This window comes from Podarcis bocagei (genome assembly GCF_964188305.1).
Source record: "Podarcis bocagei genome assembly, chromosome: 7".
NCBI lineage: Eukaryota > Metazoa > Chordata > Lepidosauria > Squamata > Lacertidae > Podarcis > Podarcis bocagei.
The window spans coordinates 74,753,828-74,775,792 of NC_138132.1; the positions used below are offsets into that span (position 1 = coordinate 74,753,828).

The 21,965-nt window shown below is 46.6% G+C and overlaps 1 protein-coding gene and 2 long non-coding RNA genes across 7 annotated transcripts in view; 1 reads left to right on the plus strand and 2 right to left on the minus strand.

The window, feature by feature from the left end:
- Positions 1-21,965, minus strand: part of LOC308591191 — a 228,674-nt gene that overhangs the window by 37,473 nt on the left and 169,236 nt on the right. The window lies entirely within an intron of this gene.
- On the plus strand, positions 2,857-7,260 carry LOC308591199. The gene is made up of 2 exons (XR_014010052.1): positions 2,857-3,070; positions 7,149-7,260. It is a non-coding gene; the product is annotated as an uncharacterized lncRNA (long non-coding RNA).
- SCNN1D (sodium channel epithelial 1 subunit delta) overlaps positions 3,792-21,965 on the minus strand; it is a 77,171-nt gene continuing 58,997 nt past the window's right edge. For all 5 annotated transcript variants that reach the window (XM_081201536.1, XM_081201537.1, XM_081201539.1 and 2 more), the window contains exons 2-13: positions 21,028-21,365; positions 20,053-20,272; positions 18,529-18,722; positions 14,910-15,013; positions 12,852-13,015; positions 11,563-11,661; positions 10,846-10,963; positions 10,022-10,112; positions 9,157-9,214; positions 8,445-8,500; positions 7,640-7,721; positions 3,792-6,393 (exon numbers count right to left, since the gene is read on the minus strand). In XM_081201536.1, the coding sequence (XP_081057662.1) occupies positions 5,998-6,393; positions 7,640-7,721; positions 8,445-8,500; positions 9,157-9,214; positions 10,022-10,112; positions 10,846-10,963; positions 11,563-11,661; positions 12,852-13,015; positions 14,910-15,013; positions 18,529-18,722; positions 20,053-20,272; positions 21,028-21,362 (1,917 nt within the window). In that variant the 5' untranslated portion in view covers positions 21,363-21,365 and the 3' untranslated portion in view covers positions 3,792-5,997. The remainder of the gene's footprint in view (positions 6,394-7,639; positions 7,722-8,444; positions 8,501-9,156; positions 9,215-10,021; positions 10,113-10,845; positions 10,964-11,562; positions 11,662-12,851; positions 13,016-14,909; positions 15,014-18,528; positions 18,723-20,052; positions 20,273-21,027; positions 21,366-21,965) is intronic.

Consider the following 21,965-nt stretch of genomic DNA (forward strand, 5'->3'; position numbering starts at 1 on the left):
CCCTCCTCCAAACACAACCACTCAACCTTGGCTCAAGCTGGTATTTTGAGCTTTGAATGAGGGGAACCTGCGGAACCTAAGAAGTGCTCTGCTGGGTCTGGCCAATGGCTTGTCTAGTCCAGCATCCGGTTCTGACAGTGGCCAATCAGATGCCTCCAGGAAACCGGTGGCCAGGTGTCAGGTGGCAGAGGAAGCAACTCCCACAGCCGGTTTCCAGGGACATATAAGACAAGGAAAAGTTCTTACCATCTGCTTTTTATTCAATATTTACAGAATGTAGCCTATTGGAATAATGACATTGTCCCGAGTGAAAACTGCCCTCTGCCTTTGAGCTCTTTTGTGCTGGTCCTGGGGGGAAGGTTACCGTTGGCATAGTCAAAGTCCGGTCCTGGGTCACTAGCCTGGAAACAGTTCACAAGGAGTGGGGCGAGGTCCGAAGCAGGAAGCCGGGCGGGGACAGGAACACTGGAGGGTCAGGTCTGGGTCCGGGCAGGAACAGGTACTCAACAATGACGTTGCTCCCACAACCTGGGACCGGGCTGACTGGCCTTTATCTTCTCTGAGGCCAGGGGCAGTCCCGCCCCCCAGGAGATCCGCCTCTCCTGGCCTTAAGGCGAGCACTCCTCCTGGGAAAAACCAGTTCCCTTCGCCTCTCTGCCCTGAGCCTCTGCAGTTCAGGAGAGGCTGAAGGGTTACTGGGCCCAGGGGGAGACTCACCTGTAGGCACTGAGTCCTCAACCACCTCTGGAGCCAGAGTGGATTCACCTGGTGCCTGCTCCTGAGGATCCGGCACAGGTGCAGGCGCCTCAGAATCAAGGCCCTGCCCTAGTTCAGCCGGCCCTGGAGGCGGGGACTCCTGTGCAGGCTGGGATTCCTCCGGTTCACCCTCTGAATCGGATTCCCAGGCCATCACATCTTTGCTCTCCTACTTTCAAGGCTCGCCAGGTTCTGGGAGAGAAGGGGGTGGGTCTGGAATGATTTCTAAAGACACTGCGTCCGTCAGCTGTCACCCCCTGGTTAGTCCTCCTCCTCCTCCTCCTCTCCCATTATTTCCCAGCTTTCCACCTCATCCGCCTCTGAGCTGAGACCTCCCTCAATCCCCTGTTGTAGTTCTGAACTGTCTTCTTCTTCTTCTCTGGAAGGGTCACGCTTGGGGAGGCAGTCTCCATCATTCCTCCTCTGCCCAGTCCCTGACAGCAGGGCATGAAGGCAACAGGCCTCCCTCTCTGTTACTCACAAGAACCCAAGAAGGCTTGGGTAGTCCAGCTCAGTGTTCTCTCATGCCTCTGGGAAGCCACCAGAATCACAACTCCTCTTTAGTGTCCTTCCCAGGTGCCTTCTCCAGAGTGACCCTAGGAGCCGATCCTCGGTGGCTGACTCACCTGATTGGTTCCAATCAGCAGAAAGGTGAGAAGGCCTCTTCTCAGTGGATAGAAAACTCCCCTTTCCTGCTGATTGGCTGGCTCTAGGAAACTGGAAACAGGGACCAGGCCACAGAAATCACAATGGGTCCTCAGCCCCTAGACTACTGCACCTCTGCCTTCCATTCTCAGTGGGCACCAGCCACCTACTGGATACCTCTGTACCTTCAGTGGTGAGAAGAAACTGGATTTCCACCATGACTGTTTAACCTACTGTGAGTCATCTGCTCACAGGATGACTGCCATTGCCATAACCTTGGCTGCATCAAGCCTGTCAATCGGCAGGTTGGGGGTATGTCATAATTTGGGGAAGCCCAATATCCTCCCCTTTCATTGAGGTGTTCCTTAGACAACATTCCTGCAGGCTTTCACACTTACTTATATAAGCCTGGTAATTGGAATGGCTTTGGTTTGTGGGGGTGGCCAAGGGATGAGTGAATTCAGTCGCCTGTTAAATGCTTGCTGCAATTTGTGCTGTTGTTTTTCAACCAACAGGCTAAGAACAACAACCACGAAATAACTCAGCAAGGATTTGCCGGGCTTGGCATCACTGGGAAGGACAGTGGCATGCTTCCTACTGGCCTTTTTTGATCCTGCTCTGGCTGACTTCTTGGCTGAGGGAGTTGCCTAAATTGGCAAGATGAGTAAGGCAGGCAACGCCCCATGGCAATGGAAGAAAACAACCATCCAGTTGAACGACATGGAAACTTGGGAAGCAGCCGTATTCCGAGTTAAACTATTGGTCCATCTAGCTCAGCATTGTGTACACTGACTAGCAGAATCTCTGCAGTGTTTCAGACAGGCATCTGAAGATGCTGAGGGTTAAATTTAGGACCTTCCCCATGAATGGAGAACTTCAGACCTCCAGATGTTGTTGAGCTACAACTCTTCTTACCCATGACCATGCTGCTTGGAGCTGATGGGAATGAGGAAGATCTGGAGGGCCACAGGTACCCCATGCCTAACCATCTTTGGACCACAATTCCCATAATCTCTGACCATGGGCTAAGCTGTCTGAGGATAAAAGGAATTGTAGTTCAACTACAGCCTACGGTTGAAGAATACTGGTCTACACTGACTGTGGGTCTCCGGGATTTCAGAGTGGTCCTGCTAGCTTTTTTACTGGGAATTTTAGAGATCCAATCTGAGATTTTAAGCAGGCCAATCATGTGATTTCCAAGGCTTGGAATGAAGTTCCCTGAACTAGTTACTGTATAAAACAAACACACCTTAAATTAGACCCCAAAGTGGTTTTCATAATTCCCTGCTGAAGTAAATGTGAATTAAGTTTATTTTGGGGTAGAACTTAAAACAATTTCTAGTTCATATTCATATCTCCTCACTCCCACCTGCAATGCAGGAGGCCCAGAATATTTGCTTGCTTGCTTTTTTTAAAGGAAAAACTTGGTATTTATAAAGAAAGTTAGACAGCAAACGGTGAAGGCAATGTTCTACGGCTTCTTAGGCAGATACAATGGCATTGCTGCTGCTAAGGATACTTAGTCACTTAACCGCTTTTGCCAAGTAACTAAAAGGAAGGAATGTGAGGCATTTCCTGTGTTTTCTTTCTCCTTTCCAACAGGAGCATCTTGCAGCAAGAAGCACAAAAACAAAGTGACAGATGCCTTGGATGGTATAAATTCAGCCGGGTAAGGCTTTTCTTGTATGGAAATACAATTATGGGGAAAATATCAGTGGATGACTTTCTGTCAGCCATCTTATTACTTATATGTGGGTCCAATTTTGGACCGTCTACTGAAGTGCAGCAGCTCATAATATTCTGAATTAACTTCTTCTTCTTCTTCTTCCTCTTTTATTTGGATGAGTTTGGATGGAACCCGTTTGTTTTGTGAAAGAATGAAGGTGAACTGGAGCCAGTGGCTTTTCGGACAGGGGGAAGTTGAACTAGTTGCTTTTAAATCTGAATGACCCAAGCTCTGGTGATTTCCATTTGAGCGATAATTAGATATCCAAGCCCATCATGGCTCTTCCAGGCTGTAGGGGCAGGTCCATTAAGGCAAATGGGCCACTGCCCCATCAAACTCAACTGGATTCCTCCAACTCCACCTGACATATTTACATCCAGTTCACGGTGAGGCCCTGACTGTCACCTTCCTCCACCTGAGTCTCAGGTGTTGTCCCTTGTAGAACTCGGCAGGAAGGAGGATGGGGACAAAAGTACAATGACTTGGCGCTGCCTGCTATTGGCTCTTACTCAGCCAATCGTTGGCTCTGGCTCCACCTACTTTTTGGGCTCCCACCCCACTAGGGAATAATCAGCAGTGGGGACAAATTGCGCCGTGCTCCTCTTAGCGTGATGAGCTTCATCCCAAGAAATTTCAAACCCCAAATAAAAGATGCTAGTCAGTATGAAAAGACACCTGCAGCATTTTATTACAGAAAGATTACAAAACAACCAGTGCAGATTGCATAGTTTTGCTCTTTTTAACCTTCAAGAAGGCAAAGGGGTAGGGGGTGAGGACAAAATAGGAGTACAATAAATTATTAAGTTACAGCCACAAAAAGAGGTCACTTTCCATAATTCTGCCCCCTTTCCCTCTCATACATGCACACACTCGAAATAAATTACAGTCAAATATTCTCCTTCAAAATGCATCTGCATCCAACCATCATAGAATTCAACAGCAAGGCAGATGGATATACAGTACATATTTCATTCATAGAAAATAATAGATATATAGATATTTACAGGATTCTATCCAACACTAGCCATGCTACTGAGGTTAATGGACACGACTAATTTAGATTCATTAAATTCAATGGGTCTTCTCTGCATGGGGCTTAGTCGGACCCATAGTGATCCCAACAGTGTGGGGATAGATTCCAACTCCCCCTTGCTTAAACAATGCTACTTGGACTTATTCAGAGAGACATGTTTATCATTTGAGGACTAACACAGGCATAGCGGTGACCCCTAGCTTAGATTGCTCTGTGGGCGTGCAGTCAAGTTTCTCCCTCAGAAAGGCTCAGGCAGGTAAATTGCCACTTGGCATGGCAAACTTCAAGTGATGAACAGGGATGACTGAATGACCCCTGAATGCATAAAGTGTGGTACAGCCCTGAGCTCTGGTGATCATCAATAAAGCTTTCTGGTACATCCAGACATCTATTTGCTATATAAAACTAAATATTTTATAGTTCAGGATTTCAGGATGTCCATTATGACAAAGCAATCTTCTGAATACAGTTGGAACATTTCTCTCTTTTTTTAATCAAGAAACCATTATGCAAAGGAGAAATCTGCCACATTTTGTGTAAAGCAAAAGTTCAATGTGCTTGCAAGTATATATCCGTTTACTTTAAAAAGAACAGCAGCCATTATGGACATGGTTGGATTTTGAGGTCTGAAGAGGGGCAATAGGTAAAGAAATCCATTTGAAAAGTTGATATTGGCTTCCAAATTCACCAATAAAATGTAATATTTAAAAGTGCCCTGTAACTAATTTCCTGAGTGAAGAACGGCCAATCAGAAGCTGTCGCACTTCCAGCCACTCAAAAGAGCTGACTTTGCATAGTGTTGTTCCTTTGCCACCCAAAGGGGGCGCTGTAACCTGAGTACAGGCAGTTGCTAGGCTAGACACTGGGGGTTCTTGGGCACCTATCCTGCTCCATGCAAGCTACTGTTTTTCTTCTTCTCGTTCGAGAACTCAGCTTATAAACCCTGAACTTCACATTTTAACAGAGGCAGCACGCAATCATAATTAAAAACACGTTCCTTGCCACAGATTTCAGAGCTCAAACAGGAAAGAACTACCTGTCAAACAGAAGAGATACCGTGGGCATTACAATCAGCACGGTCAAGTATTCATTGCATCCCTCTGGGATGCCAGAGGCACTGTTAACACAGACAGAAAAGTACATAGCCTCATAAATGTTCGCTAGGCACATTTTAAAACGTGTGGGCTGTTTAACATTTAACTCGGAGACACCTGTGAAATGTTGACGGTCCAGCCTTTTTGCACAGGGATGCCCAGTTGAATCTGGTTTCCTCAGGAGAGCTTCAGCGGGAAGCTACGGTTGTGGCTTTTTATAGGGAACTGGATAACCGCCAGTCACTCTCTGGCTTTCCTCTTCCCTCAGATGAAAAAACGAAAAGAAAAAAAAGGCTTCTCTTATAAGGAGGCCACAGGTCAGTCATCTCTGAAAAGAATACCACGGAACAAATAACATGAGGGGGGGAAAGGGGTCTTCAAGTCAATCAAGGAACCAGTCAGAAAGTAATCGTCAGTGTTTGCCTGGGCGAGGCTTCGTTCGGACACCTCCCTCATTAACGGAACGCATTGCAAATCTGATCCCAAGTCCCGGGGTGGAAAACCTCGCTTCCCTGGGCTCCATCTTGTTTGCCACAGAACTGTCCGAGGAGGTTCAGAAGAGAAAAGTCACAGGCTCAGTCTCCTGTTGGAGGCTGGGCCCCATCAGTCCAGTACTTCTGAGCCAGCATTTCTGGGTCAGCAGTCACAACTGTACTGGCCACAATTCCCCACAAAAGCAGCTCTTCTTCAAAGGTATGAAGGTAGGTTTGGAGTTCTCCAAGATCCATTCTCTTTGGACGCCATTAGCTGTTGAGGCGCATATCTACGCTATGCTCTTTCCGGCGCTTGAATCCATTCAGCACCACACTTGGGTAGAGCTCAGGCATCTGGTATGTGCTATATTTTGTGTCTTGGCATGGGGTGCCAGTGCCATCACTGGCGTAAGGTTTTGTCACATCCTGGGTGCTGGCCAGGCCTTCCTCCACATAGCGGTACTTCTCCAAAGTCAAGCTTATGCTCGGGATATTGGGGGGTCGAGACACCTTATGCGTCCTCTTGGCCGTGAACTGACGGTAGAGGAAGATGAGAGACAAGATGGCGGCATCCACGAGGAACTCCAGCAGCTCCACCACTGACAGCACCGATGACCCAAACCAGAGACTCCAGTTGCTTCCCATGTTGGACATCATCTGGGATTCCTAGGGAAAACATAGATCATCTGATTAGACCAGAGGCAGGGAGTCCTTTGTAGAGTGAGGGCCACATAGCCTTCTGGGGAGCCGCATGCCAGTGGTGGGAGGACCAGAGGCATAAATGGGTGTAGCAACAAATGTCAATTTTACCCTTTGTACCAGTAGACTACTTTCTACACACACACACCAGAACCTCTCTCAATCCTCTATCCAGGAAAGCAAGAGACGTGTTCAGAGTTAAAGGACACATTCCAGCCAGGCCAAAGCACTCAGGGATGGTGTGAAGTAGGGCTGGGGAAGGGAGTGGCCTGGGAAGGGTTCCTAGGGCCAGATGGAGAGGCCTGGGCACACTTGGCCCCTGGACTTTAGCTGCCCCAACCCCAGGTTAGACACTGCTGTGACCCTATATGCTGCAGCCAACATAAATATCCCACATGGAGTCAACCCATCAATGTTTATGGATCTAACTTAGTCATTGCCATTAATTTTTGTGCATCTACTCTGAGTATGACTTAGTTGGATAGAATGTGTTTCTCTTCCACAAATATCTTCGTTTACCTGCTGAGTTGTCCTTCCTTTCTGTTCCTAGTTTTATTTCATTTGTAATTGCTGCTTGTCTTCCTTACAGATTTGTTTGCGGAAGAGCAGCTTTATGTGGCCTCTGCTATCAGTTTCAAAGAACTTATAAAGGCTAAGAACATTATGTATGTTTTTTCTCTCCTCCCTCCTAATCTCATTTCCCCTTCTGTTATAATTTTTAGATTCTAAGACAAGGGAGTGGCGTCTGATTCCTGATCATTCTAAGCTGCTCCGGGAGAATTTGTTTAGCTGAAGAACAAGATGCAAATAGAAATGAATTCCTTTCTTTGGTAATAGTTGTTTCTAACTGCTGTTTAAGTTGGGTTGGATCCAAGTTGACAGCATAATTCTCTGCATGCTTGCTCACTAGCACAGTAATTGGGTTCAATGAGACTTACTTCCAGGTAAGCATGAATACTATGGGTGCCTATTGTTAGCTGCAGCTGGTTGCCATGGAAACCAGTGGTCATTAACTCATGATAAAGGTGGTGATCCGAACCCCACTTACCCAATGAATTTGGGGAGTATGCCCCAATGAATTTAAGTGGACTTACTTCTGAGTAGATACTTGGTAGCAGTCACTTAGCTATACTCAGAGTAAACCCATTTCAAGTGAATGAACATGACTAACTAAAGTTAATGTAGGCCGAATAAACACACAACTTCAACTTACTGTATATTCAGGAGATTCATCCCAAGAATTGTAGTTTAGTCGCTCGTAGTAAATGTTCACCTTGGCAATATCTTTTCTGAAACTGAGGAAAGAGAGCGTCGAGATCGAGTTAGTCCAGTGTAAATTTGTCCATCCCCCCCAATACATTTTATTACAGTTTGAAAGAAAATACATGAAGGTTAATATCAAATATACAGTATCGTTTTATCAAAGTTTTTTTTTTAAAAAACCCCTAATCTAAATAAAAACAAGCCAAAATGAAGAAAAGAAATAAGAAAAGGGGGAAGAAAAAAGCAAGAGGAGGAAAAAAGAGAACTTCAAATTCTCCATCTGTCAGCTATGTATAAAAACTATCCAAAACATCCACTCCAAGATAACTGTCCAGTGTAAATTTGATTACGGGAACCTTTGAGAAAATTGTGGAGAGACACTGCCAGTCAGTGTAGGCAACACTGAGTTAGGTGGACCAAACAACCTCACTCTGTGTGCTCCTTTGCTCCAGATGGTTGAGGACCTTTAGTTAAAATGCAAACTGAACTGGTACAGTCAGAAGCAAGGACCAGTGAATGCCACGGTGCACCCTCCCCAGCTAACTACGGACAGGACTGATCAAAATAAATTTGGTATAGTGCCATGTAAGTGGACTACAGCTCCTACGCTTCAAAATTTAGCACTTCACCATAGATGCCAGTTCTGAAGACCGTTGCCGAATAATCTTGCATTTATGGTGAAAGACAAGGATTTGACAGCAGCAGCAGCAGCAGCAGCACATACACCCCGGTAGAAAAAACAACTTATAACTAACCTGTCGCCGGTGACATTGTATCTGTTCTGGGCTTCCAAAGCTTTGTGAATCCATTTCTAAAAAGAAAGACACAGGAACAGGGTTCAAAATATGGAAGCAGACGCAGCAGATGGTTCAAGTGGCATTGTGCCAAGGATGGCATAGAGAAGCTGCCATCTGTCCAAAATATCAGCTGGGCTTGCTCTTGGGCTCTTAACGGAAGCTTTGCAGTGAAGCTTAACATGCCATTGGGATAAAAATGACCACCTATGAAGGCCTTTGGATCAAGCTGCTGTTAAAGGCAGGGAAGCACTGTGCAGTAGAGTAGTTGGCAAATTGTAATAATAAAAACGGATACATACAAGCGAGGCATAAGTAATGTGACTATCAGGTTTTTAAAAATATATTGAACATTCAAAACTTTTTGTTTGCGCTTAGAAGTTTCATCAATATGCTTAATATATTTTCTTTGCTCTCATTTTTTTAGAAAAGGGAATTTGACATCACTATGGAGGACCTGTTGCACCCTATCAGATGTTTAAGGAGGCAGAAGAAACAGTTAAATTCTCCTCCTAATAGGAGCACATACCATAGGTGACTGGCTCCCTGATTGGTTGTATGTTCACTGCAGCAGGCTCCCTGATTGGTAAGTGACTATCATTAGCCAGCTTGGGAGAACATTGAAAATTTAGCATCCTCCCCCACTCTGAACTCCACATAGGTTATACTTTACCTCAGATTTGGTCGAGGGCCACTTTGCATATCCTGCTGCAAGTTTGTACCAAGTCTCTCTGCCAAGAAGACAATAATGTAAAAAGGTTATGAGGAACCCTGCTGCATCAGAACAAAAGCTACAGTGAACATTTTATGGTCCCGTCTCCTTTTCTATACGTTGAGATGTGGCGGCCATTTTATGTCATGTCACACCCCCATGGCAGCCAGTTGGTGACTGGAACCCACAGTACATTCTCAACATTCCCAAAGTGTCCACTAGCCTGAAAAGGCTGTAATGCCTGGATGCCCGTATGCACCCTTGGGTGATCTACATGCAGGTCGCACTTACTGAACACAGCGTGTTCCCTGGAAATTGTTCGTTAGGCGACCATTCAGCTAACAAGATGACAGTTTCCATTATTTCCTAGGCGAACATTTCTGATCCATGATTTTCCTCCACCCTCCCACCATGGTTTCTTCCTTAATGGCTGCAGCCAACCAGCAAGAGAGAGACAAAGGAAAAACTGGTTTGTTCGAACTCTCCTGCTCCCTGATTTATCCGATCTCTCTCCCCATTCCTTTTCTCCATGGTTTCTGCCTGAAAATGGTTGCCGCTGACCAGCAAAGCATAAACAAGTATGGAAGTGGGCAGACTCTGGCTGTTTGGATATCTGAATAAGGTTTGGGCATTTTTTTTTGCGTTTGGATAAGTGAATCTTTGCATAACAAGCAGACCAATAGTGGGGCCTGCATGTATGACTCAAAAGAGAATGAGGAGAGGAGGTAGATATCTAGTGGGCCAGTCAATGAAAAGGCACATATCTGGTCCATGCTAAGCTTGACCCTGCTACCATTCGAATGCGTCAAATGCCTTTGCTACTCACTTGCATGGTCTGTGGCATTTGTCAAAACAGGATTCGGTATGAGTGGCATCCTGATTGTACATGCGATTGTACAGGAGATAGAAGCAATGACCTACAGGAGGGGAAAAATAAGAGGAACAAGTTCAATAGGATGCAGCTGCCACAGGCAAATAATTGAAAACAGCCCTTTTATGCCATCATGAAGGGTCCTTGTCTAAACCAACCCCCAACATGGTCTGATCAACATTTCCTGTTTCCAGCTGAACTTAGTTTGAGTGGTACTTCCTGCTTCAAATTGAACCCACTTTGATTAGCACTTCCTGTTTCCAATTTAGCGGTTTGGCTGTCACTTCCTGTTTTCACCTGAATACAGTTTGATCAGCACTTCCTTCTTCTAACTGAACATGCTTTGCTTGAATGATGTAGGGAGAATCCCAAGGACCAGACTGTGAAAGGCCACATCTAGACCCTGGGCCTGAGATTCCCTACCCCTGAGTCAGCTCATACAGAGTATTCACATTATGTGTCCTCTTTGGTGTGTTCTCTCTCTCTCTCTCTCTCTCTCTCTCTCTCTCTCTCTCTTGTTGTATAAGCATCCACCCTAGTTCAGGTATGCCAGGAGGTAGCCAACATAGTGCCCCCCATTTTGTTGGAACTCCCATCAGCCCCAGCCAATGTGGCCAATGTACAAGAATGATGGGAGCTGGAGTCTAGCAACGTTTGCAGGCACCACATTGGCTGTCATGGGGGAACAGCTGGCCAGGCTACATATAGACTCTTTGCCATTGGCCAGATCAAGTCATTTTGAACACATTTAACCACGTGTGTGTGTGGCTTCTCCTTACCCCAATTAGGATGCTTGTTATAGTTGCAGTACTCCGTTCCTGGAGGCAGTGGGTAGTAATAGTACCCACAACCACAGTCTTCAATCATTTTCCTCTGGAAACATGAATGCAAGCAAGCCTGTGGGGCAGTGAAATGGGGTGGGGAGACAGAACAAAACAGAAAGTGCTGTAAGTTAAATTTCTCTGGTGCTTCAAGCCTTTTGCTTCAGATCCACTAGTGGGGTAGATAGGTGTTAATTTAATGGGAAGGGCTATCCCAATTGATTCTGCCACCCACGGTGAAGGAGAAGAGCCAAACCCACCATTGCAAAGCAATTTCCCCCAACAGAACTCATGCTTGCTTGGTATTTGCAACAACACATGTGTGCTTATGGAAACTTTGCCTCTGTACACACATCTTTGCACACATTACTTGGCTGGAGAATTGCACTGCACAATTTGGAATGGGGCAAATTCTGAAGGATGCTTGCTTTTTCAGCTTACCTCGTCAGTTCAAAAACTGCAAAAAAAACTAGGTAGGTTTGCCTTAAGATTGAAACCAGAATCAAATTTCTCCCCTCTCTTCCTTAGCCTGAATTTCACACCCTGATTTGAATTAACTAGGCAGATCTTTGGTTGTTCTAATTATTTGAGTGATCCAACACATGGGAAGGGGCAGGATCTTAAGAAGGCAGAAATGAATAAAGTGGGAAAACAAAGGCTCTGTTTTAGCTGTACCTGCTGCGTGTATGTGCTGTTGTATATGAGCTTGACAGCCACATCATCGCCGTCCTTTGTACATGTGCCATAATTTCCGCCTAAGCGAGTCACCTCGTCCTGCGTAGTTGGAGGGAGGAAAGAGCATATCACTTGGAGTTTAGCATACAGGCCAGAATCAATTCAACATAAAGAAGCTAAACCTGGAAGAATCTCTCCCCTCTCCACCACTAAAGCAACATCAGCCCCACAGGAGGCCCTTGCAATTGCCTGTCACCAGTTATTGAAAGTCAACTGTCTGGTGGTGGCTGGTGCCCAGCAGGTTTGGTGGGGTGGAACTCGGAGAGCCCAAACATTTTGACATTCCCCCAAATTGGGATTGCAACAAAAACCCCATTTGGAATGCCAGTTCAAAACATCAAGGATGGGGAGGAGAGGACCTTTTTTCAGAGCGACAGCTGCATTCATTCTGGGCAAACTTCTGGGGGTGGGGACAAAGCCAATAGGGGGTGTGGCATTGGATGTAAAGTTTACTTTCGCTAGTTTATATACACATTTACACAAACCCCACTCTATGCGCCATCCAGGCAAGTAAGAGACACTACCAGAGTTCAAGGGTGCATTTAGCCAGGTAAAAGCAGGGATGTGAATCAGGGTGAGGGGTGTGTGGCCTGGGAAGAGAGTGCCAAGGGCCAGATCGGAAGGAATTTGGCTCCCGGGCCTGAGGTTCCCAACCACTGATTAAAACACTTTACCCTGTTCTGCCTCCAGCCAGAAAGCCTCCCAGACACCCCACCACCCCACATTTCTTAGTACAAAAGTATTGATCTGATGTGTAGAGATCTTCCCTGTTCTGCTTAGGTAAAGAGTGTTCTGGAAGGTTTCTTTCTATGTGAAAGAAATAGGCAGAAGGTTCTTGTTTGGGTTATTCCTTCTGAGAAGCTGAGTACAGCTGGTTGAAACTGGTTCTGTTATCCTTTCTGTCAAGGTCATGCTGACTCTATCTCTTTGTTCTGGTGTGGCGTTCTGTACGCTTAGTGTTAAGGTTCAGTCTTATTATAAGTTCTTGTTAAGTTTAAGTGAAGTCTGCTGCAACTGGATTTCTTATGGTCAGTGCCAATTCTGAATGTATTGGATTTGTGACCATTATGCTCATTTGCCTTCCGGAGCAGTAAAGCTCTGTTGGATGAAGTACAATTGCCTCTGGTCTATTTTTGGGAACTCTGCAATGTGTTTAGGTTTTTCCCTCCTCCACACCCGACACATGCCAAGGTTTTTCTTGTTTCCCATTCAGACCCCCCGGTGCTCACCTGTGTGATCCCGATGGTGGTTTGAATCCCCGGCCGAATATCAAACCCCTCGTGCTCTAAGAACGCGGTCTGGTTGTGGCTGTGGATCATCACCCTCACGCCCGCCTTGGTGGACAGCAGCGGGATGTGGTCCTTTTGCTCCACTTTGAGGATAAGGGAGAGACCTGGCACCAAACAAACACAAGAAGGTAAGAAGGACCCGCTGGATGGGGCCAGTGGCCCGCCGAGGAAAAAGCAGAGGGATTCGTCGTCAAAGCACAGCTCCGTCCAAGCATGAAGTGACATCAGTCAGTTGCTAAACAGGAAATGGCATCAGCGTGTGGCCAAAGCTCTTTTTATTGCACATGCCCCTCAAAGATTGCTCTGGTGGGAGGGGGCCGAACCCTGTTCAAAATTTCCACCTACATAGTTGGCCTCTGAGGTAACAATGAGCAGCTGTGGAAGCAACGGCTGCCCACACGACAGAGGAATCGCTTCTGTGTTGCTCACTATGATGTCAGAGACACCCTCATGGGCACAAGATCTCACATATATCATCATCGCTAGTGTGTAGGAATGACTCAGGGCCAGCCCAAGACATTTTGCCGTCTGAGGCAAAGGATAAGATGATGCACTCCATATGCAGAAGACCGCTGGGCTAGCAGTTGAAGTTTACATTGGTGATGACAGGGAAGCTTTCCACAACACACCTGAAGTCAGTTACATAAGAAGCTGCCTTATACAGAGTCAGACCTTTGATCTAGCTAGCTAGCTCAATATTGTCTACTAGCTTAAGAGCTCCAGAGACCATTTATGTCAGTGCGCATTTAAATTGCTGGTGTTTTCTCACCCTGCCCTTTAGATCATACATTTGAATTGTTTTACAGTTGGTATTGTGTATTGTTTTAAAGTACTAAAATCCTCGATTTATGATAGCTCAGTTGCCTTCGTATATTCAGCTTATCCTACAGGGTGATGCACAGTTAAACTAAGAAATCATTGAAGGAGTGATAGGCACCAACTTGGATGGTATCAAAAGAGGATTGGAGAGATTCATGGAGGAAAAGACTATCAAAAGTTATTAGCCACGATGGCTATGCTCTGCCTCCACAGTTAGATGGGCCACTGGTCTGATCCAGAAGGTTCTTAGTATGTTATAGGGTGACCCCACTCCTCCTCACTCTGCCCCCTGAGCTGCCATTCTGGGCCTAGATTCATTGGGTGTACCTTGCCCTGGCAGCAAAAATCAAACTAGGCCCTGTCAGCTTGAAGTCTGCTTGCCTGCATGCCATCTTAAAATTTGGTATTGCACTTCTGTTGAGAAAGCTATAGCAATGAAAACCAGAACACAGTTTTGCTGTTTTACAAATATCTCTTCCTCTAGTTCCCCTCAGGGTCATCTATTGTTTGACCCTGCCTGCATTCCCTCCCTGACCTTTCCCCTTAGGAACAGCACATTATGGGAGAGAGGTTAAGCTTTTATACCTGGGTCATTTTCTTGATAAAAATCACTCCTCAGATCTGCTATTTGCATCAATTTTGTGGGGAGGGGACATAAAGGTGCCCATATGATACCCGTATATTGTCCCTCTGCTGGGCAAATAGCAGCTTCAAAGGTTATTTTAATCAGGCAAATGACCCTACTGGAAAGGGTTAACCCACCCATTTTCCAGTGTAACAGCCCTGATCTGATTTGGGACATAACTGGATCTGTTTTCACTCTAAGGACACACTCTGAAGACAGTAATAAAATGGCAGGTTATGTATGCTGGAAAGCAAATGCACACCCAGCCAAACTGACAGCTACCCCTTCCCTCACAGAAACTGCTGGACTGTGAAAATTTCGTTTCTGATAATTTTGCCCTCTTGGTTCACAGCCTGTACTTTGACTGATACAGCAGCTGAACCAAACTGTGTCTGATCTTCATTGCCTCATAGGGGGACACAACATCTAGAATTATCTCTGTAGTTTAAAGCAACATGTCTGTGGAACATAATGAGCTCTGCACACAGCCTAACCCTTGCAAGCAACCAATAGTCAAACTTATCTGCCTGCACATTCTTTTTCTCCGTTCTTACCGTAAACAATTCCAGGCTTCAAAGCTTTCCAGAACTCATCTGTCCCGCCTTTATTAAAAGTGTAACAGCTTCCATAGACGGGGTGATGAAAGTGCTCAGTTTCACTGTAGTGAAGGAAGGAAAAGGGGGAATGGTCAAAATCAAATATGAGCATTTTTTGTTGTTCTCCCCTTTCCAACGTTTGTTCACTGGACTTCATTCTCCAGTTCCTCAGCTCTCGAGATGCTTTGGGGCTACAACTCCCATCATCCCTGACCACTGGTTCTGTTAGCTAGGGATGATGGGAGTTGTAGTCCCCAAGGGAGGGCCGAGTTTGCCTATGCCTGTTCTACAGCCTTCACCAACGACCTCAAAAAGGATATGGAACAGAATAGAGTCTCCTGGAAAGGGCATGGCTTGCTGGATCCCTGAACAGGAGCATGCCACACTGAAATGTTTTGCTGTGGGTGCCCATTAACTATTCACAGCCCTGGGGCTATGGTGAGATGGAGAGATAACCATCTTGTTCCATGTGACTATGCTGAAACATTTCATCACAAAAGCCATCTCAGAGAAAGGGGGACTTTTATGAATACCATCAGCCTCAGATGATAAGCATCCTCCTTCCCACCTCACCAGCAGTATTTTGGATTTGGCAGTGGGGGCAGCTAGTGCTTAAGAACAGGGATAAAATATAAGGAATATAAGATAAAGGCAATCCAACTGACACCATAAGAACGTAAGAACAGCCTTTTGGATCAGGCCAATGACTCATAGTCCAGAATCCTGTTCTCACAGTGGCCAACCAGATGCCCCAATGGGAAGCTCCAAAGCAGAACAGCTCCTGTGGCTTCCAGTAACTGGCATTTATGGGCCTTATGTTTCCAACCTCGAAGGTGTGGATGTTGAAACATGTCCCTACATTACACCAGCATTCCAAAGCTGACCGTTACTTTTACGAGTGAGGTCATCTTGCCTTGGGACAAGAGCGGATCGTACAGCAGACCGAGAGAGGCTCCGCCCTCTGGAAGTTTGCTTAAAACTTACAGGAGCCTGCCAAATACCCGCAATTTGTCCCAGCCGATAACGCTTAAGCAAATGTTTGCTTGGGTTCATTATCGGCGACGCGTTTTGATGGGCCCTTGTGGTTAGCTCCGCCGGCTTCTTGTTTCAACAACAGACCAAGGGGTGGTGGTGGCAGGGACCAGTTTGGCTCCACCGAGGGAACAACTGGTACAGTCACACCTTGTACTGTACAGAGAGATAAGGCCAGGCAATAGGATAGCCGGCAGCTGCACGACAGCACCATGGTGAAAAGCCAATTCATGGCAGCACATCCAAGCCACGTGGGGACTGGCAGGTGGTACAAAGGGAAGGGTGTCTCCAGAAGTGAGACTTCTTACAGGTAAAAGGTCTTATAAGGCCACCGGCAGCCTTCCTGTCTGATCCACAAAACTGATGCCTTCTTTACATTGCCTGCTTGCGCCTTGAGATCTTTCCCATCTAAGCCCCTCTTGGAGGAAACTCATTGAAAGTACAGTAATGGCATGGCTGGCTGAGGTGAATTAATTTCAGTGGGTTTACTCTAAGTGGGACTAAGAGTGGAGACAATCCCTTCCATAGAAGTTCTGCTCCCACAAAGGAGAGGGTCCTTTCTTGCTGGGGTGCCCTGCTTCTGAAGTTGCCTCGCCAAGGAGGGGCATCTGGCGCCATGATGAACTTTATGGTGCAAGAAGGTGAAGACCTTCCTACCGCCCAAGGCTTTTTAGGTTCAGCTACTATATTCAGCTGCCACTGAATACCAGTGGCTGGGAACTGCAGGAGGGGAGAGTTGCTTTCGTGCTCTGGACCTGCTTGTTGGCCACTTTGAGAAGAGAGGGTTGCTTCCAACTCATTTCAACTCAGAACAGGCCCGATGAAAGGAGCAAACCTAAGTTAGGGCTTATCCATGCTTGCCTTTCATCTGCTTTCTCCAGGCACTGTCCATGATTTAAAGCTCTGGGTCTTTTCCGCCCTCGGAGTTTTCCCCATGAAAAACAGCTCTTTAAAACTCAGTAGGAGCAAACGTCAATCTGTGGGGAAACCTGAATTGATGTTTGTTCCGATTCGACTTTAAAGAATGGGTTTTCGTGGGAAAAGCTTGGAGCAAAATAGCCCCACGGAAACCTCTTGGACACAGATCGTTATAGCACGGACCTCTGCCTGGAAAGAGCAGGGCAAAAGCTAAGTGTGGATAAGCCCTCAGTTATGGCCAAGAACATCATGAGCAGGACTAACACTAGCACAGCCAATAGAACCTAAGATGACGGGAGCTTGCCATCCAAGATTCTAGGGATTGGGCTCAACTTCATGGCCAAGTGGGGATGGGAACCCTGCTTTCCCAGGCCCAAATCCGACACTCTAACCACTGCACCACACTGTCTCTCCCATTTGGCCAAGGCAATAGCAACAGAGTTCACCTCCCTGCCCTCTCCACCCTCCGCCTCTCTCGCACTTCCTGCCCTGCTCCTTTCGCAAAGTACCTGCAATGCCCCTGAGGACAATGCTGCTGCTGCTGCATGTCTCCTGAGACAGGCAGCATTTCACTGGGTGTGGGCAGGTTTGCTCTGGCTTTATCAGATTGTTCTCCTTGCTGCACCGTATGCAAACAGAAGCCGGGGAGGACCCGGTGCCAACCTGCCCTTCACCTCGAGAGAGACAGGGAGAGTCTGTGGCAATTCTAGGGAACTTCCCCATCCGCAGCCTGAAATTATCCCGAAAGGAGAAGAGCCGCCAACGCCCTCTTGTGTGCCTGAACGAACCAGCTCCTCTCTGTGAGGGATCTGGGAATAGAAAGAGGCATGGTGGCTCGGGAGGTCAGGGCGGGGCTGCCCTTGGAATACTGTAGGGCGGTTCCGCAGAAAGGAGCTGGGGAAAAAGGTCTGCAGAAAGGGTAATCAGTGGGATAGAGGGGAAGGGAGCAACTCCTCTATCTGTGAAGAAGAAGAAGAGTTTGGATTTGATATCCCGCTTTATCACTACCCGAAGGAGTCTCAAAGCAGCTAACATTCTCCTTTCCCTTCCTCCCCCACAACAAACACTCTGTGAGGTGAGTGGGGCTGAGAGACTTCAGAGAAGTGTGACTAGCCCAAGGTCACCCAGCAGCTGCATGTGGAGGAGCGGGAAAGCGAACCCGGTTCACCAGATTACAAGTCCACTGCTCTTAACCACTACACCACACTGGAGGGTGCATGTGCTCTGCAGTGGTTGGACCTTGGGAGAGTAGAGCTCAAAACCTGGCCTGGAAGCTGCCTCGCAGGGTTGTTGTGAGGATAATGTGAAGAGGGGCATCCGCACTGCCTCGAGCTCCTCAGAGGAAAAATAAGTACTAGTGTGGTCTAGTGGTTAAGAGTGTTGGACAAGGACTTGGGGGACCAGGAGACAAATTCCTAGCAACTGCCCTAGGCATGACTGAATTTCAGTCATTTCAATGGGTCTAAGTCTGAGCATTGGATGCAAGTCTACATTCTTCTTTTGCAGGAGCAATGCTTCCATTGATGACCACCAGTGGCTGCCTGTGAGCTCCCTCTCTGGAATGATTCTCGGATGGTATGGTTCTACAACTGAGCAGGCCAGCAGGCCGGGTGGCTGCGTGAGTTACCTAGCTTTGCAAGGCAATCCGTCGTACTGGCAAGCGTAGACCAGGTTGTTGATGTGGTCGTCGTCCTTGGAGATGTCAATGATGGGTGGGATCTGGGACATGATGTTCATGTAGTGGAAACTGTACCATTCCTGGAAAGCGTCAACCCCGGAGGAGTAAATCTTGGTGTAGCAGTCTCCGCCCGTTTGGTTACACTGAGGAAAGAAGAGAATTAGGGGAGTGAGAGGTTCAGCTCCGAAGAAACAATTGTGCAGTGATCATGAAACTGGAGAGAGAGAGAGAGAGAGCGCAGAAGAGGGAGCTCTGCGGAGCAAAGCCAAAGGTCCGTCTTCTCCTGGTGGCCAACCAGATGCCTCTAGGTAGCCTGAAAGCAGAACAGGAAGCCAAGTGTCCTCTCTAGCTGCCCCTCCCCAGCATGCTGCCTCTGACCACACAGCCACCATGACCTCAGAGTGTCAGTGTGTATGTGCTGGCCTGAGAGAGGGCCTTCCCTGTGGCAGCCCCTGAGCTGTGGAACTCCTTCTTCACAGAGGTGCATCTGGTATCTTCATTATACAGCTTTTGGTGAATGCTGAAGACGCACCTATTAACCATGATTTGGACACTGAAGGCGAATATTTTAGGACCTGACTTGTTTCTGTAATTCTAAGCTGTTTTCAACTGTTTTTCAATATTGTACAGTGGTACCTCGGGTTACATACACTTCAGGTTACAGACTCCGCTAACCCAGAAATAGTACCTCGGGTTAAGAACTTTGCTTCAGGATGAGAACAGAAATCACGCAGCGGCAGCAGCGGGAGGCCCCATTAGCTAAAGTGGTGCTTCAGGTTAAGAACAGTTTCAGGTTAAGAACGGACCTCCGGAACGAATTAAGTACTTAACCCGAGGTACCACTGTATATCAATGTAAAGTGGTACCTTGGTTCTCGAACAGCTTGGCTCCCAAACAAATCAGCTCCTGAACACCACAAACCTGGAAGTGAGTGTTCCGGTTTGCGAAGGCTTTTCGGAAGTCGAATGTCTGACGCTGCTTCCGCGGCTTCTGATTGAGTGCAGGGAGCTGCACTTTGGTTTTCAACGGTTCCAGGAGTCAAATGGACTCCCAGAACAGATTAAGTTTGACAACCAAGGTACCACTGTATCTTAATAATGATAATGTTGATGATAATGTTAATGTTAATAATTTATTTCTTACCCACCCTTCCCTCTTAGGTCCGAGGGCGGGTCACAGAATTAAAAGCAATCAAAAACAACTTGCAACCATCGAAATAAGGTGGGTCCTAAATCATACACCCCAAATGTTATTATTCATGTTGTGTTTTAATTGTTGCCCTGGGACCTTGGGGTGAAGGGCATTTGAGAAATTGTAACAACAACAATAACAATAACAATGGGGTCACGATAGCCTCCCTGTCATTCTGTGATCCCTGAGTGGCTGGGCTCAGCCTGCAGCCAATTCAGGAAGACCAATTGTCAATGGGAGGTGGCCACTGAAAATGGCCATTGAAATCCCCGTTCAACTTACCAGCCGGAAGCCCACTTTGCCGCCGCCCATTCTCACTAGAGCAATGCTGTCATCTAGCTTGAAGCTGGAGCTGTTGACCTCACTGTTTGTCCAGTTCTCCAGACTGACACTGGAGTTGTCTTCCAGAGTGCTTGCCGGAATGCTGAAGGGGTATAGGTTGTGTAGGGTTTCCCTGGCCAGATTATCCAGCTCGGCCATGTTTTTGCTGACTAGATTGATCCTGGGGAAATGAGAGAAACGACAAAGGGCTCTGAATATCAGCGTGAACCAAGCCATGCAAAGGAATCAGCAGGGACAGCCTGATCAAAGAGGCCACTCCGGGAAACCCTGAAGGCGAAACACAGAACCTTAAGAAAACTTGAAGTGTGTCTCCCCTATGTATTGCTCCATTTACTTTTACAACAGGAGAAAGATATGCCTGTCAATGGAGGCATGGTAGGCTCAGGTGTGGTCCATAGCTCTGGCCAAGAATAGACTTGCCAGATGGTCAGAGGCAGGGTGCCAGGGTGGTCAGAGGCAATATGAGTCCTTTATCCTTCGACAACACCAAGCATCCATCATCTCCCATATGAGATGCAGCAGTCAGCTTCCCAACGACTGGAGAGACTTTTTTGGACTAGAGACTTTAATATGCTTCATATTTTATGCTTCATAAATTTGTTCTAAGTAGCAGTTCTAACATTAAGCTGCTGTTACAATTTTTTCCAAGAAAGGAGAGACTGGCTGTTATTATTGTCGTTTACTGTATTTTAGATTTTGCTTGTCCCAGGCGACAAAGCAATAAAATACTATCTATCTATGTTTTGAAAGACTGAAAACAGGGAGCCTAAGAAAAGGGGAGGAACTGAATTTGACAAATTCGCCCCTCCCTACAAATAAGTGATCCCCTAAATTCCAGCCCTTCTCAACCTGCAAGTGAAGTTTTTCGATGATTCGAAAGGAAGCCCCTTAAAAATACAAAAAAACCACCCGTACCTGTATGGATTCAGATTGCAGAGCGTGATGGCAGGAAACATCGTTTGTTGTGATTTGACAGAAATGGACAAGACCACTGGGTATTGCCAGTACTGGTTGAAGAGGAGCCCAAATTGCCAATACAGCATGGCAAAGCTGGCGAGGAAGAGAAGGGTCCAGAAGGCCGTCTTCATCTTGTTCCGACTTGAGCAGACCAGCCGGATGGTGCCATGGATGGTGGTGTTCAAACAAAAGAACTCAAAGAGGTCCTTGAAGGAGCTGTAGAAAGCAATGAGGGCAGCATCCTCTTCCCTTTTCATTTCTACCTCTTTCTCTTTCTGTGTTTCTTCTTCCATTCTCTAAACAGATAGAAAGTTTTGAAATTTGGAGTTAGGATGGGCAAGAGAGACCCAGGCTCCCCTTAAACAATTAGTTGATTCCCCCAACTCCAAGGCAATTTATTTTAGCCCAAAAGGTGCTCCACATTCTGCCATTTTCAAATAGGGTGGCTAAATGCAGGTGATGGGGAGGGCATTTCAGCCCAGGCTGAATGCAGATAGGAGTTTGGTAATAATAATAATAATAATAATAATAATAATAATAATAATAATAATAATAATAAAAGTTATTTAAGTAGAAGATATATGAAAAGTTGATAGTGCCTCAAGGCAGGTTCAACTCAATTGAACCAAAACAGTCTGGAACTAAAGTTCTAAGGCAGCTCTGAGGATGGCCGGAGGATCTGACATTCAGAGTCAAAATATAATGTAAGAAACTGAGGAGAACCCTGCAGGATCAGGCCAATGGGCTCATCTAGTCCAGCATCCGCTTCTCACAGTGACCAACTGGTTGTCCGTTGTGAACCTGAACGTCCCAGCACACTCCTCACTTGTAATTCTCAACGACAGCTGCTATTCAGATACACACTTGGTTATAGCCAATGTTAGTCCTACTTAGAC